Source organism: Gavialis gangeticus, unplaced genomic scaffold (genome assembly GCF_001723915.1).
Source record: "Gavialis gangeticus isolate Ggan-Ray unplaced genomic scaffold, GavGan_comp1, whole genome shotgun sequence".
NCBI classification, from domain to species: Eukaryota; Metazoa; Chordata; order Crocodylia; family Gavialidae; genus Gavialis; species Gavialis gangeticus.
Genome location: NW_017729022.1, coordinates 1652381 through 1674335, shown reverse-complemented (window position 1 = coordinate 1674335; position 21955 = coordinate 1652381). Strand labels below are relative to the sequence as shown.

General features: G+C 39.2%; 1 protein-coding gene across 1 annotated transcript in view; it reads left to right on the top strand.

The window, feature by feature from the left end:
* TES (testin LIM domain protein) overlaps positions 1 to 21506 on the top strand; it is a 45643-nt gene extending 24137 nt beyond the window's left edge. The window contains exons 2-7 of the mRNA XM_019514541.1: positions 663 to 748; positions 11816 to 12068; positions 13341 to 13667; positions 17897 to 18112; positions 18604 to 18762; positions 20070 to 21506. Coding sequence (XP_019370086.1) covers positions 663 to 748; positions 11816 to 12068; positions 13341 to 13667; positions 17897 to 18112; positions 18604 to 18762; positions 20070 to 20261 — 1233 coding nt within the window. The 3' untranslated portion in view covers positions 20262 to 21506. The remainder of the gene's footprint in view (positions 1 to 662; positions 749 to 11815; positions 12069 to 13340; positions 13668 to 17896; positions 18113 to 18603; positions 18763 to 20069) is intronic.
* Positions 21507 to 21955: the final 449 nt, after the last annotated feature.

Genomic DNA, 21955 nt, shown 5'->3' with positions numbered 1-21955 from the left:
CCCCCCCCCCCCCCCCCATACAGTGAGGGGCAGCGGGGATCAGTCCCCTGCCTGGCAGGAGCTGGTGAGGTGCAGGGCTCTTTTTGGTACTGGGTGGGGCAGCCATTGACAGGGCTGGGAGAGTGGGCAGGAGATGGGGCCTGTTCAGTTTGGAGATCTGGTAGTGGCTGAATCTCCAAATCGGATTTGGCAGAATCAATTTGGGAAAGTGATTTGAATCACCAAATTGAATTACTGTCCCCCGAATCAGCTGAATCCAAAGTGAATACTAGTCGCTTCACACAGACCTACTGCACAGTTAATTAGTCAACTGCTCAGTAAATGTCTCATGTAAACATGCTCCCTGAGTATTAAACATGCAGATTAACGCACGTTTGATTCGGTTCCTGCTTGTAGCTTGCATCATTTACTATAAGTAACTTAAATTGTACACATCTACAGTCTAGAAATCTACTAAATAACACTTATGATTTCTTGCTTGTAATGATTGCATTCTCAATTCTGTGAATCAAATTATACTCTTTTCAATTCATCCAGACTTTTATTTGTTGATTTAGTGCCTCCAACATCAGATATTACAAGGGGAAAATGATGGTGATATTAGATGTAACATGTAAATTTTATAGACTGGATAACAACTTTTTCTTTTTACTTTTAAACAGATGGGCTTAGGCCATGAACAAGGATTTGGTGCTCCATGCTTAAAATGCAAGGATAAATGTGAAGGATTTGAACTACACTTCTGGAGGTAAGGACTGCTAACCTAACCTTAAAATCTGAGAATAGTCCCAGACTCTTAAGACTATCCACTTTATTTTAAAAATTAAATATTGGGGAGTGTTGGTTGTAGATTTTAAGTATGTGTCTTTCAGGATCAGGGCTAAGCTTATAGGCCACAATTATGTAGTAATTTTATATATACTCCTTCCCCCAACTTCCTTTAGTACAAGATGAAGCTTTTCCCCGGTCAGCATCGGGTAGGGGTGGAAGCCCCTCATCTTATCTTATAATTCCATACAAGAAAAACTCATTAAATACATTGTTTATCAGTAAACTGTTGCCAAAAGCAGCATGTGCTTAGTAATAGAAACCAACTATGAAATTGATTAAACACACTTGATAAAATTCATACTGAGCATCACTATAAAACACATGGCCCGTATGAGGTAAACATACTGATGGGAACCTACCACAAGGATAGGTTAATGCAGCTTATCTGAATAAAAGAAATGCTAGTGCCCATTTGCAGGCAACCCCCCTTGGTGCTAACTCTTTTTCAAGTCATTGTGAGCTGCTGCTACATTGAATACTTTTGGACTTTTTCTTCATTTACACAGTTGAGCTGTCTCTTTCCCATTTCCAATAATTCCTATTTCATCCTAGCCTTAAATGTCTGGCAGACATCGCCAAACAGGGCCCTTGACAGTTCATCCAGAATCCCTCTGCCTCTTGTATATGATTAGTGTGGCCACGCCCTCTGTGAGGTGGAGCTGGACCAGGTTGCCCTGAGTCGCATCTCATATAAACTTGTAGAGGATCCCAGGACTCATGACAAGAGCACCTAGTTCTCTCTCTCTGTCTCGTTATCACATGGATCCTTTGGGGGAGTATCTGGAAAACACACATGCTGAGCTGTGTGGTCACCATGGCTTGAAACACTGATTCTGGTGGGGCCCAGTCCAGTGAATTTTATATAGTAAATCATGAGCCTTTTTGTTTTGGTCTAATAGCATGTATAACTTTGTATTTATATAAAATGCTGCTTAAAAATTGTGTTTATGAAGTACCTCTGCTAAAACTTGCAGCAGTTCCCCAAAGGAACAGTGTCTTAATTCTGCATGAACTAAGTCTTTGGGTACTTGTAATAATTTGACGGGTTTCTAGGGGTGTTATGAATGCTGGACCTTACTACAGCAGATAGGGAAGCAAGGGGTAGGGGGAGAGATCATTTTTGATTTAAATGAAAACAAAGAAATAAAGTTCTAACCTGGCACAACAGTAAATCTCAGTGTTCTTTTGCTATCAGATTCCCTTTGTCTCCTTGTACAAGGGTTAGACTGTAAGACCTGTAGAAGCCATGGCAATCTAGTATTTGTATTATGCTAGAACATAATGTCAGAGTCTGTTGTACTAAGTTTTCTATAAATACAGGCAACCCCTGCTTAACGCTGTTCCCGTTAGCGCTGTTTTGCTATAACACTCATTTGAAACAGATACCTGATTTCACTTAGCACTCAGCAAGTTCCATTATAATATTCGTGGTTGCCATCTTGGGTCATCAAATACTTCCCTCCGGTTTCACTTAACGCTCATTTCACCTAACGCTTAGTTTTTCAGGAATAAATTAAGAGTGCTACGCGGGGGTTGCCTGTACACAGCAGTCTTTGTCCTGAACAGCTTATAAGCAAGGTGTAAAAGAGTAAAGAACAGGTGGATTAGAAACTGCTGTAGACTGCCACCAACTGAGTGGCAGAGCTGCCATCGGTCCTGGCTCTGCTCGCCTGTAGCTCCCTCATCCACTTTGTTCACTTCCTCTTCTTCTGTTCTCAGTCCCCTGGGGTTTCTGGGAGTTGCAGTCCAAACTATAGTCAGCACAGTTCATCACTCATCACACACTCCATCAGCCATCACTTTCTTGCATTCCCTTTCTATAAATTTTGATTATTAATGTTGGAAATATTTTTTTATCTGTCTGTGTGAGAGGTGAAATCAACATTTACTGATATTTTTTTTTTTTTTTTTAATTGAAGACTGCTAAGTCTTCTATTTTATGAGGCACTAGAAACAACATGGTAGAGGGGAGAGCACACACATGCTGGCCAATTAAAAAGATTGTCACTTTTGGAATGAAAGTAAGAATCCATCTTTTATGTAAGGGATGATCACTTGGGTATGCATAGGCCATTAAGGCTGTTAGAAGGCAAGTGGTCTATAATGTCTAGCGCTGTATAAATGGAAAGGGTGTCCTTTGTTCTGATTTAGAAAATGAAGACCTATGTGACACAGAGACATCTGAATCTGGTCTTCTAGCCATACTAGCTGGAAATAAAACCTTGTAACTTAAATGGCAATCAGATTGTCACACAAATGAACAAAACCTTACCTTTTGAATTTATTGATCAGCCTAATTGTATATTCATTTATTAGACAGACCTTAGGAGAAGGGTGGAGATAGTACTTAAAATTCTGCTGTTTTGCCTGGAAGTCATGAAGTAGATCTCTAAACCTAATCATTCTGCATGCATGTCTGCTGTGTGTGTACTTACTCTGTTTGACACAAGTCTAGCAATGCCCTCTACTGGATGGAACTGAATCTACTTTTCAGTTAATCAAGTTTGTCTTGCCCTTTAGTGTCCAACCTGAAAAGACTGATGCACTTTGAAGATGCGATGGGTATTCTCCTGCATTTGGGTTCAGAGATCTCAATTTCTATCTAGAGAACAAGATTGAAAGCATCCAGTGCCTTATCAAACACACATTAGCTAGCTGGTGCCAGGCACTTGCTCTGTATTGTTCTGAAGTCCAAGGCTAGAATATATAATTATCTCTCTTTGTCCAAGCTTCAAGATGGTTTAGAAGGTGGAAACAAAAGGTGTTATATTCTGCAGCAGCAGAAGCACTACAAATAACTTATAAACAGTAATAGAAATACAACTGAGAATGTGAACCAGGCTGGGACGAGGGCTGGAGGGGAGGAAAAACTATGTCTCTGTGCTTGACGTGTACTTGGTCTTTAGTGATAGCTATAAGTAGTGTGGAGTTCAATCATGATGCAATAATTATGAAACTTTACAACTGTCCTCACTGCTGGCTTCCCCCTCTCCCCAGTCCATCCTATAAAAAGGTCAGGCTAATGCCCTCTGTTTTCCACCCATTGCAGAACTGATGAAACTGGGGTGGAAGCGAAGGGCATGCTTACAGGATGATTTACATTGTCAGATCCTGCTCGGATGAGGAATAAACAATTTACACCCTTCGTTCAGGCAGTCTCCCAAGAATTTTAAGTTTTGTGACAACTATAACAAATAAGTAAATTAATTGAGAATAAAGTTCCATATAGTCTTATTAAAATAAAGTAAGGAATGAACTGACTGAAGCAATGCTATCCAATAAGGAGCCCACAAGGGATTAAATTGTGGTGTGTGGGTTTTGTGTGATGTCTCCATTGGCACAGGTCTGGAAGTGAGGGGATGAGTGCTGCCGCTACTCAATTTGGGGTCTTTGATCACTACTTGCAGGTCAGATTGGCAAAGGAAAAGGGGGCCAGTGGCAGTGGCATTCACCCCTTCAGTTCTTATGTCAGCCACTCCAACTGCTGCTCTGCCACCAGAGATGGGTTGTCTGGCATGCAAAAAGCCCCACGTTTTGGATCCGTCTGCAGGGCCAAATAAGTTGGGCAGCCTGGTGTGAAGTATGGTTCCTGCACTCCGCATTAGCAGAGCTAATACACTGCAGTACAAGTTCTTACAGACAGCAAAACTTCCCTATAGAATTTTGCAGGGAAAAAAAATTTGTGCACTAACCAGCCTTTCCTTCCGGTAATGTGCTATAATATGATTGCATGCTTTTCCACTAGATGGAAGTGTAAGCTCTGAAGTCACAAATGAAAGCACCATGGACTGTCCTGATACATCTCTTAAAATGCAATTTGAAGAATTTGTAATACAATGTGAATGTCACAAGTTACTAGTCACTTCTCTTCTGGCTACTAAAGTCATGGAAAGCACTATTGGAAACCAGTATTTTGAAAATAGGAGTGAGATGCTTGCAGTCTTGATCTTTTGAACTTGAAGCAGGCCAAAGTGGGAAATAAGAATCATCTCTGCACTGATGTACACTGCAAATAATAATTGTATCTGAAGTCCATGGTACAGTTTGCAAGCATTAAAATTACATAACTGTATGCCACTTTAGTATTGCTATATTGTAACTGTATAATAAGTTACCTTAAGATCAGAACCAAATTTCTGGTAGCCTCTGAGGTAGGCACAAAAGTGAAGTGCTAAAGAGCTTTTTGAACCTTTTTGCATGATGCATATTAAGTGTTTGGATAGGAGAGGAACCTCTAGTTAATAGAAACACAAGAGATAAGAAATTTCATAAATGAAATCTTACTGCATCTAAATGTTATCTAAATGACACCTTCCAGGGACCTCTAAAACCTGGTTTGCAGTAATGCCCTCCACTCTTCCTCCACCTGCTCCAACTCCCAGTACTGCTTTGCTCCAGGGTATGGAATGGAGTGGATAAAAGAGGAAAATGAAGAGGTCACGTCACCCACTCAGCCATTTCCCTCCGCTTGAAGATGTGGGGAGGAGGGGTCCTAAATGAATCTCAAGACTTAGCCTAAAAAATTGATATGATATAACATGTTAATGGGTTAGTGGGAAAGGAACTCATAAAAAGCATTTAACACTAACCAACTATTATGGAATCACCAATTTTTAATGGAAATCCTGTGGCTGCCACTAGTTCTGTGTAGTCTTGGGTAAGTCACTTAAACCTCTGTCCTTGTACAGTACAACACTGACCTCACAGACATGTTGTACCCTGTTTGTAAGGTGTAACATACTGTAAATAATAGTCTGCTTACATATACAAGGTTATCTAGGAACTTGAAGACCTCCACTCTCAGCAAATGCTTGATAGGGGAACAGTTTGTGGAATGGAATAAAGCCTAAAAGTTGTTCTTTCCTGACGTTTGTTCTTTTTTGCTTGAACAGCGAGCAGGGTATCAAAAGTGAGTCAGGTCCTTAGTGAAATCAGAAGATAACAATATTGAAAGTGGAAGAGATGGGGGAGATAGCATACAAAAAATCCTGTCCTTGAGCAGGTGGATGAAAAACAGGCAATATTTTAACAGTTGGATATGGAAAAACTATGAGATTGTAAAAGGGAAACAGTAGTGTCAACCCCACTGTTAAGTGTCTTGGACAAAAGCCACCTCATGTTCCACGAGCCTCAGAATCTGTCAGCAGCAGATTAGGAGCGTGCATGTAAACTCCTAGCAGTATTTGCAACTCACAGAAAAAGGCCATGTGAAAAATGCCATTTCTTCAGATTCTTGATTGCACTTTAAAAATACAAGTCAGTTTGCTGCCAAACTGCACAAAATGGCTGACTCCTGTGACTGCTGAATCAGTTCATCTTTTAAAATATGACAGTTTCTATTACTAGAAACTAACGTAAAGGAACTAAAAATGAGAGCCTATTCTAATTGTTAAAACGTACACACAGTAAATGAAACAGATGACACAGGGAAAGTATGAAAATCCAAAGAATATACCAAAGCTTGTGGAAAGCACATTCTCAGATACAATGTAAATAAAAATCTGTTGCTGGCCATATAAGGTGGCTTATGGAAGCTGTCAGACACAGTAAGCCTGGTGAGAAATCATCCATCAAAGCCTCTTAAGTAATTTTGATGGATAATATTGATTTTGTTTGTTTGTTTCTAAGCATTAATTTTGATTTTTATCAATTTTTAAATTTTCAGGATTTCGTGTAATTAGGGGCATGAGGGACAAACAATGACAAATGTAACTGCTGTAGGATTACTGCCAGCTGAGTGGCAAAGCTGCCATTCGTCCCAGCCACATTGAGGAACTACACGGTGACTTAAGAGAGTGACATCTTTATACATCTCTGATATTTATAAGTGTTTAGGTTCACTTACAGCACAGACTGGCATCAGCTGCAAAGATAAAGCAGCAACATGTTAATTGGACTTGAATGCCAATAACAACCTGGTGGTTTGTTTTGCACTGTGCATTAAGACCACAGGAGCTGGCAGTAGCCAAGGCTAACTTAAAACTATATGATGGTATGATTTCAGTATTTGCTGGATAGCATAAATGATGAGCAAAATACATTGCCTAAAACTTTTTGAGCAATAAAAGCAACAGTAAGACAAATTGCAAGGAAAACCATACATAAGCCAAAAACACTAACCTTTGGATCCATTATTCCTATTGTAACCACACAAACTAAATAAAAGGCATTTAATTAATTTACTGTGGCACTTCTGTACCAAACCTGCTAAAAATAACCAGTTTTGAAGGAGCAGGATGTCTTTCAGCTATATTGCCCCTGGAAATAGATAAAGCAATTCAGCTTGTCCAGTGCCTGCTTGTAGAATATCTTTAGAAACTGTAAGGGATTAATAAAGCAAATAAGGGAAAAAAGTATCCTTGCCAAAGGCATGGTGATCAAGTTGTATGAACTGCATGGTAGCCATTAAAGAAACCAGGCAAGTTGTGTTTGTATAGTCACAAGCAATATAAATGGAGTACTGGAAAATCTCACTATTACATAACAGCAGTGGATGATATATCTTTCTGACATGGCAAAAACAAAAATATTTTTAGTACGTGATTCTAAAAAGTATACCAACAGGTACTGTGAAATAAGGAAATCAGGTACTTCATCAAATTCTGGACACCCACAGCTAGAGAGAGTTGGTTGAGTACTGTTTGGTATCATCTCTGGAGCAAAGTATCCATAAAAGGAGAAAGACTTACTGACAGAACTTGCAGGTACCAGCATGATACAGTCTGTCATTCTGCTTTACAGGCAGAAAGATGACATGGTAGAACCGGGGACAAAATCTCCCTTGCCTATTAACTGGGTTCATTTCTCTGGTTCCAAATTAAAACAAGCTGAAATTGCAATTGATTACAGTATTATATGCAGGCTGCTGCTTGTCCTGCAGAGGGCTACAAGTCAACCTAAAAAGGTAAAAACATGCCAATAAATACCTACATCAAAGTGTATTAAGACTTGTAAATTGAAAATTATTTAATGCATGTTGGGCAGTAGTATAAGATGGGGCATCTGGGGCAGCAGCCCAAGGTGTTGACGTAGGAGGGGTAGGGAGTAGCAGCTCCTGCTGCAGCTGCACGACTGTGCCAATGACACAGTGGCAGCCAGAAGTTGCTATCACCTCCACACACTGCAGCTGCTGGTCTTGGGAATGGAAGTGATGACTACTAGACAAAGCTGCAGTATGGACATGGTTACCACAGCATGATGCAGTCATCAAGGATCTGGTGACCAATCAATCCATCTAAAATAATTATGGGAACTAAGAAAGCTGCCATGCCATGTGCTATACCAGTGAGATGAGATTTGGACCGTTACTCGTGCAATTAGTAAATGTGATGTCAAGGTTGTAATCGCCAATGGAATGAAGATGTGCCCAAACTGAAAAAAGATATCCTGTGACAACTGTCATATGGGTAAAGGTCACCCATTTTATTCAAGGACTGAAGCTGTTCAAATAGAAAATGACCATAACCCACTAGGGTACCTTTTTTACAAAGCCACTTCTAGTAGCCCCTGAAACTAGAAAGCTAAAATTCCAATGTACAGCACAAGAAAGGGACTTAATTTACCTGATTCCTCTTTAAAACAGGGTTGTAGTATTGAAAGGAGGTAACTAAAAAAGAATGAGATGCTTAACCTAATAGTCAGTGCTTTTCATTTCTTTCCTGCATATCTAACTCAGATATGGACTAATTTTATGTTGGGGCTTTAAAGAAATAAGGGAGAAAACCATATCTTTATTTGCAAATGCTCATGTTTGTCATTCACATTGGCTAGAGACACTACAGGAGAAGTGAGGCTTGCCTTTCAAGTCTGCATGAAAAAACAATAAAAAGATAGTTGAATCAGTGTCTCGAAGCATAGTGTAATGGCTGCAATGGCCACATTGACATAGCTCTGGAACCACGGGGGATTTAAATAGTTTATATATCAAAGTGCTCTGGAGTAGAAGCCTGTATCTGAAAAGCCAGGACCACCATGTACTGACCCAACAAAAGCAAGGATAGCCAAGGTTTGGTGACCAGTTGTGATACGTGGTAAGGAGGAAGCTCCAAGATTTTTGGCGGGGGTGCTGAGTAGCAATGGACTTTTTCATTAACCGGCCCCGCCCTGAAATTGCCTCACTGTTAGTAATTAATGTTCATATTTCTGTTAAGTAGGTAAACTAGCAGACACTTCCATAGTAACCATAAGCGACTAGACTTCGAAGCATTTTCAACAGGCCTAATATTCCAATTTAAAGAACCTCTTGCAGACTTCCTCATCGTAAGTCTGTGCAGTTTACCTGGGAAGTGAGGTCAGTTGCATTGAATGACCACCATATTGCTGTCTTAATCTGAATTGAAAGTTAAATGCTGAGAGAGAGAGAGAGCAAGAGGAAAGAGAAAAGTATATGGTTAGCTTTTTATTGATAAACACGTACTCCCACAGGAAGTCTAATAGCTGCTCAGGACAGTATTTAATGTCAAGACCAGAAGTGTAGCAATCATAGCTCTGCTCCTGGGTCAGTGCCATGCCCATCACAACTGTGTGATCAGCCAGTGCTGCAGTCAGCTATTGTGCGTCCTCCCACAAAGGTAGTGCCTAGGGCTGCTTCCTCAGTCGCGTCCCAGCCCTCAGTTATGCTACTGAGACACACACACCTCGGTACATACAGTAGTAGCATTACTATGGTCAGTGGTATTAAAAGGAGTAAAGAATTAAAAAATTAGAATTTAAAAAAATAAAAAGTTATGCAAAGGTCACAAGTGTGCTATGACTGACAAGACTTCTAGAACTGCAAACCAAAGACAGATTGTTTCCTAAGAGCAAACCATTCACTTGGAAATAAGCTACACATGTTGGTCATAAATGCTGCTTACAAACTGAAGAAAAAGAAAAAGGCATTTTAAACTCTGCGTACCCTTGCGCTGAGCCAAGCACATGCCCAGAAGAGGCACTGGGTTAAGTTGGATCCAGCTCATCCAACATTTGTATAGCTCTGGTGCTTAGTGGAGCTTTTTCTGTACTTTTATCTAATAGCTGATTGAATCCACTTTAGATAAAGTGCACCAAAAAGCCTTGCTGAAGCACCGCGTCTAAATAGATGCTGCGGAGCTGGATTGAACTAACCCACTGCTGCTCCTGGTGAAGTGCATCTTGTTTCGTTGTTTTCCACATCTGCCAACAGCCAAAATGTAGTGGTAGAAGGGAATATTTTGCTGAAACCACCAAATATTTGCCCATTACACACGGAAGAGAGACAAGAATCTGGAGGAAGGTGAAATGCATGCACACCTGAAACTTGGCCACTGGGACAAAAAAGAAATGCAAGTCTAGATGTGATGATAAGGCATTAGAACAGAATCTAGGAATATCACACCATCAAAAGAACCATGTACTAGGAAATATGTTACAAGAAAGATTCACGTTGGCTTAAACATCATATAGTCTTGTGTTTACCTCACAAACTTAGTACAGTATTGCACAAAGCCTAAACAAACAACCCTCCCAATCCAAGAGTTAGTTACCATGGCTACTAACCAAGTTAAAAATGATCAAGAAATATATTGGAAAGGAGGTCTGTGTGCATGTGTGTGCAGTTATGATTATGTGTAGAAATTATTTTAAGGAAGTATAAGAACATATTAAATATAAGTAGGTTGTGATATGAATATTCAGTCTTAAACCAAATGTTACAGAAATGGTGGGGCAATATGTCGTTTGGGGAGTTTAAAGCCTATATTTAGGAACTGTTCATTAAATAACTCAATGTTTAGAAACTGCTTAATAAGTGGAGAATGTGTGTGGAAGAATAATAAAATCTGAATGTTACACTGTCTATTATGATTAATGGTGAGCAATACAATTATTTCAGTACATTACAGTAAATCATAACCTCCCTCTTTTATAGAATGTTAAATATATCCCAGAATGAGAAATAGTTTTTAAATTGTTCCAGATAGTGGAAAAGAAAGAATTCTGTGTAAACTTCCAACCCATTAACATCCCATTTCTTTCATTCTTTAGTCATTCACCTTCTAATGGGGTTTTTGTGCTTTAAATAGGGACTTTGACCATAGTAATTTAAATTTTGATTTTGTTGTTTTTATCTCTTTACAGTCTTTAAGAGATTAAAATATAGTTACTATGTCAAACTTGTTTCAAAAGTAAATGGTAGAATAAGTGGTTCATTCTTTTTAAAGCAACAAGCTAAAATATTGGTTCCATTGTCTTTCTAGGCCAGGCAGAAACTAACAACAATGTGGTGTGGATGCAGTTTCTCAGTCATGTCCAACTTGACCAATTTCAATATACCAAACTGCTTGTCTGCTCTTTAGCACGAGAACCAAGCAGATCACACATGCTAAAGCACTCATCCAGTTGAAGACCCTGCTGATTTGTGTGAATCCCTTAATTAAAATTAGGTAATAAGATACCAGTTTGTTCCTTTATGGCAACTAAAGTCAACTGGGTTGACTGGGTTGTTGTGTTATACATTAAGGAGGATTCTGTATACACCTTGATTGGGCTAAACACAGGCTGTAAGCTAAACACAGGCTAAACACTGTCCCATGTATTTTTTTTAATACTGATTTTTGTATAATATGAATTTGTTTTAATTCCTTCACATACTTTTCTTCAGATTTGTATTTTTTGCCTTTAGTAAATACAGCATTATCCATTTTAAATCTCTTTACAATAACCAAACAATGTACATATGCAATAAAAGGTGAGTGAGGGAAGTATAATTCTCTGTGGACAAAAATGAAGTTCTATAAAACTTGGGGATCAAACAACGAAATAATACAGAAATGATTGGGGAAAAATCTTAACAGTGTTCTTGGTTTTAGAAGGTTCACCTGGAAAATGCTGTGTATTCATATACAAATGCTGAATAAGGAGGTAGTGGTTATGTTTTGTTGGTGGTTCTTTGCTGTGCATGTAACTAGGATGAGCTGTGGCCTACAGCTGGGACACATACTCAGCTTGCCTTTTTCTAAACTTCTAGAAAAATATGTCGAAACTGTAAGTGTGGTCAGGAAGAGCATGATGTCCTCACAAGCAATGAGGAAGATAGGAAAGTGGGAAAACTCTTTGAGGATACAAAATATACAACCCTTATTGCAAAGCTGAAAAATGATGGTATTCCCATGTACAAACGCAATGTAATGATACTGACTAATCCAGTAGCTGCCAAGAAGAATATAACCATCAACACTGTGACTTATGAATGGGCTCCTCCTGTTCAGAATCAGACACTGGTAAGTATGATCTGTCTTTTTATTTACTTAATGGTAACATTTTACTGGCATCCTTTCATGGTGATTACTAAGGGGACATTGTAACCCTTTAGTCTTTGTGGATCTGTTGTATGTAGTTGGATCCTTGTTTTTTACTATAATTCTTGTCCTTCTTATCTCTTAAAAATCCAAGCGACTTTAAGATCTGATCTTCCTCCTCTTCAAATAAAAATGTGTTGGCTATTCAGTCAGTCCCATTACTCCCAGTGTTATGAAAAATTTTAATGTTGATTTCCTGACTGGAGATTTTGGAAGGAGAGAGATGTGCTTGTGTCCTTTGTAATTGCACTCTAGAGGATTTTCAAATTCCCAAATCTGCCTATTTTAGAAAGACTTGGGGGGGAATAAAAGTTAGATGAACTGTTTTAAAAAAAAAGCCTACAGTTTATGTCATTGTTTAAAGTTAAGAGAAACAGTCTTGCACATTTCTTTTACTGTATATGGTAAGAACAAGTTCAGTGTTGACATCCAAAAGGAAAGCTCTCTTGAGTTTATTAGCAGCTGAACCAGATGAGTTGCTTGGATAGCCTTTTGGGGAGTTTAACTTTACTACTTAAACTTGAATTGTTGACTTTATGTATCACAGTGTAATGTGATCCATAAGTGGAGACAAGCTATCTGTGGTCTCCTAGTTTTCTAGGATGCAGTATCCTTTTTCAGTGACTTAATTTAAAATTACATATGTGAACTTTGCAGGATTTAGCATTTATTTACAGGGGATTTTTTTGTTTTGTATTGGGTTTATTTAATATGTATCCTGGTTTTGCTAGAATTATATGTAGCGCTGTGTCCTGTGCAAGCTGCTTAGTAAAATTCCTAGCTTCTGTCTCTACATCCCTAAAATAGTTACTATACAGATGTGTCCAAGATCAGTATTTTTAGACAGCTTTGTAGCATGGTGCTACATAAATTTTAAATATTGTTTAGAATTATTCCTTATGATTGTAAATAACATGTTTTTTTTCTAAATATTATTTATGGCTTGATCACAAGCTTGTCTTTCACTTGGGGCAGAAGCCAATTAATGCATCTACTGAGCTTATTTCTGACTACTATATTTTGGGAATCACTGTGTGTAGAGAACCTCACTATTACTGTAGAGAGAGGATCTTACTATTAACAAATGTTATATTCTCTAATTACGATAAAGATGGCTTTAGTCATTTATTTGTTTAAAAAGCCAGATTCCATAATTAAAGTGGCATCTGATATATCTAATTCTTCCTGGTTTAGGCTAGACAGTATATGCAGATGCTTCCAAAGGAGAAACAGCCTGTGGCTGGCTCAGAAGGCGCTCAGTACAGGAAGAAACAGTTGGCTAAGCAGCTGCCTGCTCATGATCAAGATCCTTCAAAATGTCATGAGTTATCTCCTAATGAAGTGAAGCAGATGGAGCAGTTTGTGAAGAAATACAAGAATGAGGCACTTGGTGTGGGTGATGTCAAGCTGCCTGGTGATGTGGAAGCTAAAGTCACTGACAAAAATAATGGTGACAAAAGCACCTCAGCTGCTGTAGGAGCGATGGAGGACAAATCAGCAGGTCAAAAAGGATCTCAGTATGTAAGTATAATAGATAGCTGGTAATGCAGAAAGATAGATGGCTGAGAAAGCATTCAAACTGGAAGTTTAACCTGCTGAGCTTGTGTGTTACCCTGAAATGCTAAGAGAATGGGAAGAGAAGAAAGTATTGAAAATATCCATTAAAATATTTCAGTAAGAACCTACTAGTCTTAATAATATTTAATAATGGATAGCAAATAAAAATGTGTCTAGATCTCTTCTTCCTGATTACATACAAAATTGTACCTTAATCTCTCAATATAGGATTTGCCAAGGTTGTCATGGTTAGGAAGAGTGCTCAATATTTTATTGATATTAAAAAAGAATGCTTAGGTGAGGGGAAAATACTCCTAGTAGCCTGTTCTGTCTTCTCTTGCTTGGGAAAGGAATAAAATAATGTAATTTATGTATAGAACTGAATGAAACCAAACTGAAGTAGTCTTAACTTTCTTCACTAATCGGGTTCTATAGTTACTGTTTTGACTAGCTAGCTTTGCATTTTGAGATCCACATTTTCTTCTCTGAATGATCTTCAGTCCCACTCAGTATTGAAGACCAAGGCATTAATTATTATTAGTAGTAATTGTGCTTCCGTTGTCACAACAAAGCATCTGAACTGGATCTTTTAATAGAACTCTGTTCCACAAAAATGAGTCAAGTAAATATTCCCTTGTGGTTTTTTACATTCTTAAACAGCTACAAGTATTTTAGTCAAGCTTTCTTTGTTCCTATTAGAACATGCAAACTCTAGCTTCCTTCCTCAGATGCCTGTGCATGAATACAAAATAAGTTCAGGATAACTAAAGTAACTTGTAAATAATATAAATTGCAGGAGTCTCTTACAGATTGACCTTCCTTGCTTTGCTTTTGAAGGTTAAAGAGCAAACAGTAGTAAAATTACTGGAAATAAAAATCACTCAAGCTGCCTGGAAAGAAAACTCGCAACGATATGAAAGTGTTTTGAGTAACTGTGGACTATCTTGGAAAAGACATAAAATAATGATTGGGTAGACAAGTAATCTGTAATATGAGTATTCATTCTTGTATTTTAACAGTTATGATTTAAATAGGTTGTGTATCCCACTCATGGGCAGATCCAGGATTTCTTAAAGGGGGGCTCAGTACACCACACGTCAGACCACAGGGGGATAGGGGCAAGGTGTGATTGGAGCTCCCAGGTCAGTGGGGGACACTGGATAGCCAGGCTGGGATCAGGTGCATTAAGGGAGGGGACTCAGCCTCCACTGACACCACTGCTGCTGTTGCTGGCTGACCTGGAGGGCAGGGGGGAGGAAGGTCAGGATGGGTAGAGCCACTCCTGCCCTGGTCTGGCTGTATGCTGCAGGGAACAAGTGTGCAAGGTTCCAGGTTTCTAAGGACAACAATAACAGCACATGCATTCCTCCTTCCAACCCTTGCTCCTTGTTCATTGTCCTCCCCCTCTGATGTCCAGAGCCTGGGAGCAAGCACTGGAAGGAGAACATATTTGCTGATGCCACTATCCCTGGCCAAGCCCAGCTTGGCCCCTGCAGTGCAGTGCATGGAAGGCATGGGTCAGAAGCACCTCTGGCACTCCCCTGCACCTGCAGCAGCCAGTGGCTATGTCGGTGGTGCACAGGTTCCCCTTTCCAGCACCTGCTCCAAGCCAGCAAGAAACACTTGCAAGGAGGGGCAGACAGGGGCAGGTGCTGGAAGGAGGAACCTGTGTGCTGCCACTGCTGTCCCCTGCTGAGTCCAGCTACCTACAGAGCTGGAGCCCACAGCTGGAGCAGATCAAGAGTGGCTTTGGGGCACATCTTTTGTGCACAGATCATCCAGTGGCTATGGTGAAAGAAGGGCTTGTCTACACCACTACATCCCTCCCCTCCCCCCCACCAACACACCTATGTGTAGATTCTGCAATTTATTTACACATTATAAAATTCTGTTCAATGTATCCAATGCTTGTAACATAAGTATGGATGGATGCACTTTTAAAGCACTTAATCTGAACATCTGTTATCATCCAGTCATTTATGGGAGAGCAGAGGGCTGTGGGATATCTGGTGTCTTTCATACCTGACAGTAGAGTATGGCTGTTTAAGTTCAATTATGTGGAGGGATATCTTCCTTGTAGGTATCCAGTCTAACATTTTGCAGAAGAGGCAGTTCTCTTCTGCAAGAAATCTCTTGAACGGCTGCACGCTTTCTGTGTGCCAGGAGAAAACCCTTTCTCCCAACAAATGTAACGCCTGTTCATGGCCATGGTAGAACTGATAAATCTTACATGCCTTAGAGGTCATGTGATCTGGATTACATTTGATCAGAAGAGGGAGCACTTTTCCGTCTTCACAGAAAAATGCCATACTGCCAGCTAGGGCTGTGCAAAACAGCTGTGTCTCGTTTCCATCTCTGATTCAGCCATTTCAGAGGGACTATGATCCGTTTTGATTAGGCCAAATCTGTTTCAGTTTCAGGGCTGATTTCAGGTCGGCCAGGAAGAGGCAGGCACAGCTGGGTGGCTGCAGGTTCTCCCACAGCTTCTCCAGCTCTGCCTGCCTCTCCCTGGGTGGGAGGAGCCGCAGGAGAAGCCCCCATGACTGCCCTGCCCCAGCCTCCCAGCACTGGAAGAAAAAAAAAAAAGCCCTGCATTCACTGGCTATAGCAACGGTGATCAGGGCCTCTGAGGGCTTGTGGCAGAGCCCCCCCACACAGTGGGGGGCAGCAGGGCTGTGCCAGACTCCTCCCAGGGCAGTGCAGGCCCGCAGATCTCCGTGCAGGATGACAGCAGGCTGCCGTCCCTCCCCCAGAGCACTGGGATTGGAAGGGACCTCAGGGACAGATCACAGACACTAGCCAGCTACAGATGTCAATATGAGACCACTCCTTCACAAACCCCACCCTCCTGAGTTTATTACCTCACAAGCCCACCTCCGAAACATCCAAAACATTTCAGATAGTTTCATTTTATTTCAGAGATGTTTCGGAGCCTTCCATTTCATTTCAGATTTGGCGTTTCAGGTGCTGAAACAGGCCAAAACACCTCCGAAACAAAACGGCTGCTAAAGTTTTGCACAGTCCTACTGCCAGCTGCCTCTCATCTAAACATCCTAGAAGTTTGTAAGCTCAGGTACTTTGGGTGAGCACAGCTACCATGGTAACATAGCACAGATAATGATAGTGGACGTTAGTGACCTGATGGAACTGGAAACAGGCCTGGTCCGGGGTTTAGTAGTCAAAATGTATTAGAACTTTCCCTTTCAGCTGTTTTATAGGCCCAATTTTTTTTTGGACTCTTTTATGTGCAAGTTTATGTAAAGTAAAAAACTGAATATATTATATTATTGACAGATACTTTGGGAGAAAAATCTAAAGAAGCACACAGAGCAGAAATTTATAACAGTTAGTCATAGTAGAAAGTTCAGATTCATACTATAGTTATGGCATGGGGAAGAAACCACACCATGAGACCATAGATCAGACATCCAAACCAACTAGAGTACAGAAATAAGTAAGTGATGAATAGACTGGAAAATTATGTTTTAGTAAGACACATACTATCTGTTCTTTTGACTGGCTGACAAGCATTTCAATATCATGTATAAATATTAGTAGAAGAATATCCCTAGAATTTTTGGAAACTATTTGTAGTATAATTGTGTTTATAATTTTTTATCTCTCATCCTTCTCCTGTCCAAGACTGATAATTGGACAACAGCCATAAGCAGCTTGGCAGAACTGGAAAGTAGTTCTACACAGTAATTCTGAAACAGAAACCACAAAGTGTTTCTTCTTCAGCAGATTTTTATACCATTGTAACTCATAGCTTCTGGTGTGTTTCCCTGGTATAAGTAGAAAAAAATCAGGTCCAGAGAACTGAGCTAATGGTTTAAAGTTCACCTTACTTCATGGATGCTGTTTTTGACACTGCAGAGATCTGTAGTAAGATGTGGTATTTTACTTCCAGACTTTTCCAGGAGCCATATTATACTTCTAGTTCTAATAGACTTATGGTAAAATTATCTGTGTAACTAGCATTAGAACTCTGCCTACATGGCATATGTCTTTTTGTACTGTTTAGTTGAACAAACCTACATTTGGGCTTGGTGCAAAATTTAACACTGACCATGGAAGTCACTCTGCCTCTTTAATATTAGGCTACAAGTTTTAGGCTGGGAATTTACTAAAATACACATCATAGATATATGTGCCCTGTTGTTTAATGCCTTAATTTGAATGGCTTCCTCTAGTCATGCTACCGCTGCAACCAAAATATGAAAGAAGGTGATCCAGCCATCTACGCTGAGCGTGCAGGCTATGACAAACTGTGGCACCCAGCTTGTTTTGTCTGCTGCACCTGCAGGGAGCTTCTAGTAGACATGATCTATTTCTGGAAGAATGGAAAACTTTATTGCGGAAGGCACTACTGTGACAGTGAGAAACCCCGATGTGCTGGATGCGATGAGGTAAGCAAGACCTCAGTGTGGGTATTTGGCATATAACATTTAATATAATTCAGTCTCTCCTCCTGAAAACAATCCTATATATAAAGAAGTACTTCTTTTTCTTAAGAAAGAATTAAATGATGGCCAGATACTGAAAAACTGCGCTACAATATATTAGCTAGCATGTTATGCTGAAGTCTCAGTTACTTTCTCAGTGAGAACACTAGGTGGAGCGTCCTTCCTAAATTATACAAATATATGAATGCCAAATGTGGAGAGCAAACAGAATAATGCCATTGGAATCTACTGCTTTTACCAGAGGAACTGGAGGCCTTTTACAGCAAAATCATGCACATTAACACTAGATGGGTATGTTTCTAAAAATGGTGTGGATTTGAAAAAAGGGGTCTAAACCCATCACATTTTGAAAAGTTGTGACACTGCAGTGCAAGCTGCCTGGAAAGAAATACTGTTCAGTACATAAATTGTGATGTTTTGTTTTTTCCTCACAGTTGATATTCAACAATGAATATACCCAAGCAGAGGGTCAAAACTGGCACCTGAAACACTTCTGCTGTTTTGACTGTGACTGTGTCTTGGCTGGGGAAATCTATGTCATGGTAAATGATAAGCCTGTCTGCAAACCATGCTATGTGAAGAACCATGCTGCGGTAAGATACTTGAAGTCATTTTGAGGTTACAAAAGAAAGAAACGTGTACAGTAACTGACACTTATACAATGTTCAGTCACATTCTCACTCATATGTTGGACAGAAATATCTAAGTTGTGAATTGTTTGAGCCAAAGTCAGTCATTTGTCCTCTGCTTTCATAAGGTATTTAAAAAAAGTGCATCCACTTTATCTACTAGATAATTCAGAAAACACATGGAATGTAAACTTGAACTAAGACATCCTAGAAGTGGAAAGGTATGAAAACAGCCATATGTATCTCCATTTGTATTGACCATTTTAACTCCATCATATTTAAGGAAGGTAGATGTATATTGTTTTGATTCTGAAAGCCTGTTGATCATTTGTTTGGCATTTGCTTGACCAACACAGTTTAGAAATATACTATTCACTATTTCGTTTGGCTCCAATGAGGGCCCTACCAGATCAAGGACTAGTTCCAGGACTAGCTCATGCGGCTCCATCCAGCAGTGGGTTATGGTGTAATGTTCTTAAAACCCAACAAATCTTTTTCATAGTGCCTTATAAAATAGAAATTGCGAAGATGCATAGTGCCACTGTGGAAGATGAGACGATGCCCAACAAAGAAAGATGTGACAAAGTAATTTTTGGGTTAGTGTTGGGAACTACTGCCAGTGCTGACTCATGTCATGGCAGTTCAGTGGTGAAAAATGTAAGTGAGAAATTTGAGAAGCTGATGCTGATGCTGGTGTGGGGCTTCAGTAACTACTTATCAGTGTCAGTGCAGCTCATCAAGTCAGTCCAGTGCTGTATTACTAGTGGCAAGTTGTATCCATAATGCTCACTCTCCACATCTGACATCCATTAAAGACTTACACTTACAAATGAACATTTTGAAGTGTCTAAAGGAATCCAAAACATTTAAAGAGACCATATACAGTAGCCAAGTATACAGTTATTTCAATTCAGTGCAGTACTGAAAGTTATGATGCTATGCAACTATGATGTTTTACCTTTAACTATCTCAACAATTCTGCTTCTGAAACTGCTTGGCGTTAAGATTGTCTCTCTTTTTTTTCCTGCATTTTGGGGTTCTTCTGTTGTGCTTTTTTTTTTTTTTTTTTAAACTGTAGTTCTCCCTCCTCTAAGCTGTAATATCTGACCTATATTTTAAAGCTTCCTTCAGTCCTAGAATAACACAATATTTCTTTCTTTTGGTATTCCTATCATTCAAAACTAATTCCCATTACTTTTCAGGAGTTCCAGTTCTTCTAAAAATAGGAGAAAGAATGTATGTTTATATGACTTTTATTATATATTTATCAGATCTGTCAAGGCTGTCAGAATGCTATAGATCCAGAAGTTCAGCGTGTGACCTACAACAGCTTCAACTGGCATGCTGCCCCAGAGTGCTTCGTGTGCTCGTGTTGTAGCAAGTGTCTCATTGGCCAAAAGTTCATGCCAATAGAAGGAATGGTCTTCTGTTCAGTAGAATGTAAGAAAAAGATGATGTCTTAAGATGAGCAATATGCATGCCTGAACTTAAGTATTACCATGTTCCAAAGTCCTTTGCATTTCTACTGTAAAATGTAATTTTGGGGCATTTAAAATTATTGTACTTATTAAATGGCATATTCCCAAAGGCTTTAACTAAGATATCTGCTCTGTAATCATCTTTCCTCAATTATGAGTAATACTTTTACACTATTTTCTTCCTTTGAGTCCTTATACCAAACCTCTTTGTATCCTTGAAATGTAGGAAAATATTATATCGACTATATTCCTTAAGGGCTCTCTTCACCAAGATTTGTCTTTTATCTCTCTTTTTAAAACTTAAAAAGAAAACAGAAAAACTTAAACCCAGCAGAACATATTTCTTGTGTGCGGCTTTTTGTCTGTCTGTTTACATATGCTTTAAATAACACATGTGAGTTTCCAACTTCAGCTGTGCCAGTAAATGAATTTACCAGTTTTAAATCATTCCTGCTTTCATCAAGCACTTTAAATAAAATGTTTAATATCACCAAACAAGAACATGTACAGTTTTATAGAATACAGGTTGGATTCCATCTCTGCTTATGTCAGCTTACTTCATAACTTTGTTTTTCTGGGAATATTTCATCTTTAGTAGTTTATATGAAATCAAAGGAGAACCATTTTCAAGTTTGAGTATGTGAGTGTGGTCTCCTGTTAATTCAAAATGACAGTTGGGCCAGTCTGATTTTGGGGTTGTGTTTGCAGATGTTCTAAAAAGACGACGGAATGAGCTTACCCAGTATTTGTAAATGTCTTTGCCTTTGGAATATCTGGTGAATTTTATTGAGAGAGGGGAATGGCACCAAAGGGCATTTCTGAGAATCTGGTGTTCTATAAAAGGTGAAGGACTTTAAATTTAGAATGATCTGAAATGTTATTCAAAAGTTGGAATGATAAATCATGGGTTCTTTGGAAAAGCAGAAATTAAATAGTCTTCTTTCAAGACTTTCAGTATTTTTATTCGAATAAAAATGAGTTACAGTAGGTACTAATTTTGCTTACTGTGCAACTCAAAATGGATTGCCTCCTTTGATTTTTTTTTCTCTTCTAATAACAATTCTGTTGTGAAACATTTTAATTATCTTTGTCATAAGTTTGCCAAACAGGATGAAAAAGCAGTTGGCCTTGTATAAAACTATGCAACTTTTAAATTCACTTCTTTTTAAAGATTAAAATACTTGTGTTTGTATATTAATATTCACAAATAAAAATGCTTTGCTCACTTCAGTTTCATAGTTTTTTTGTTCTGTTCTTTGTTAAACTCCTGTAATTTTGCCTTTGTTACAGCAGGGGGAGTTAATTTCAAGGACAAAAACAGCCTTTGTGTAGTTATTACAAGCCTTAAGCTGTTCTGAAGAAGACAATATTTGATTGTGTTGTGTTTCTATACTTTATACTACAAAAAAAATGAGATCTAGTCAACCAAAATGTATTGATTAGGCTGTTAATCTGAATTAACTTTTTGCTCAGATAAAGACACAGTCAGATGGATTGCAGATTGGCTGAAGGGTTGCACTCAGAGGGTGGTGGTGGATGGGTCATATTCGACCTGGGGGGAGGTGGGTAGCGGAGTCCCCCAGGGCTCGGTCCTGGGGCCTGCGCTGTTCAATTTCTTCATCAGCGATCTGGATGATGGGGTGGAAAGTAACCTGTTTAAATTCGCTGATGACACCAAA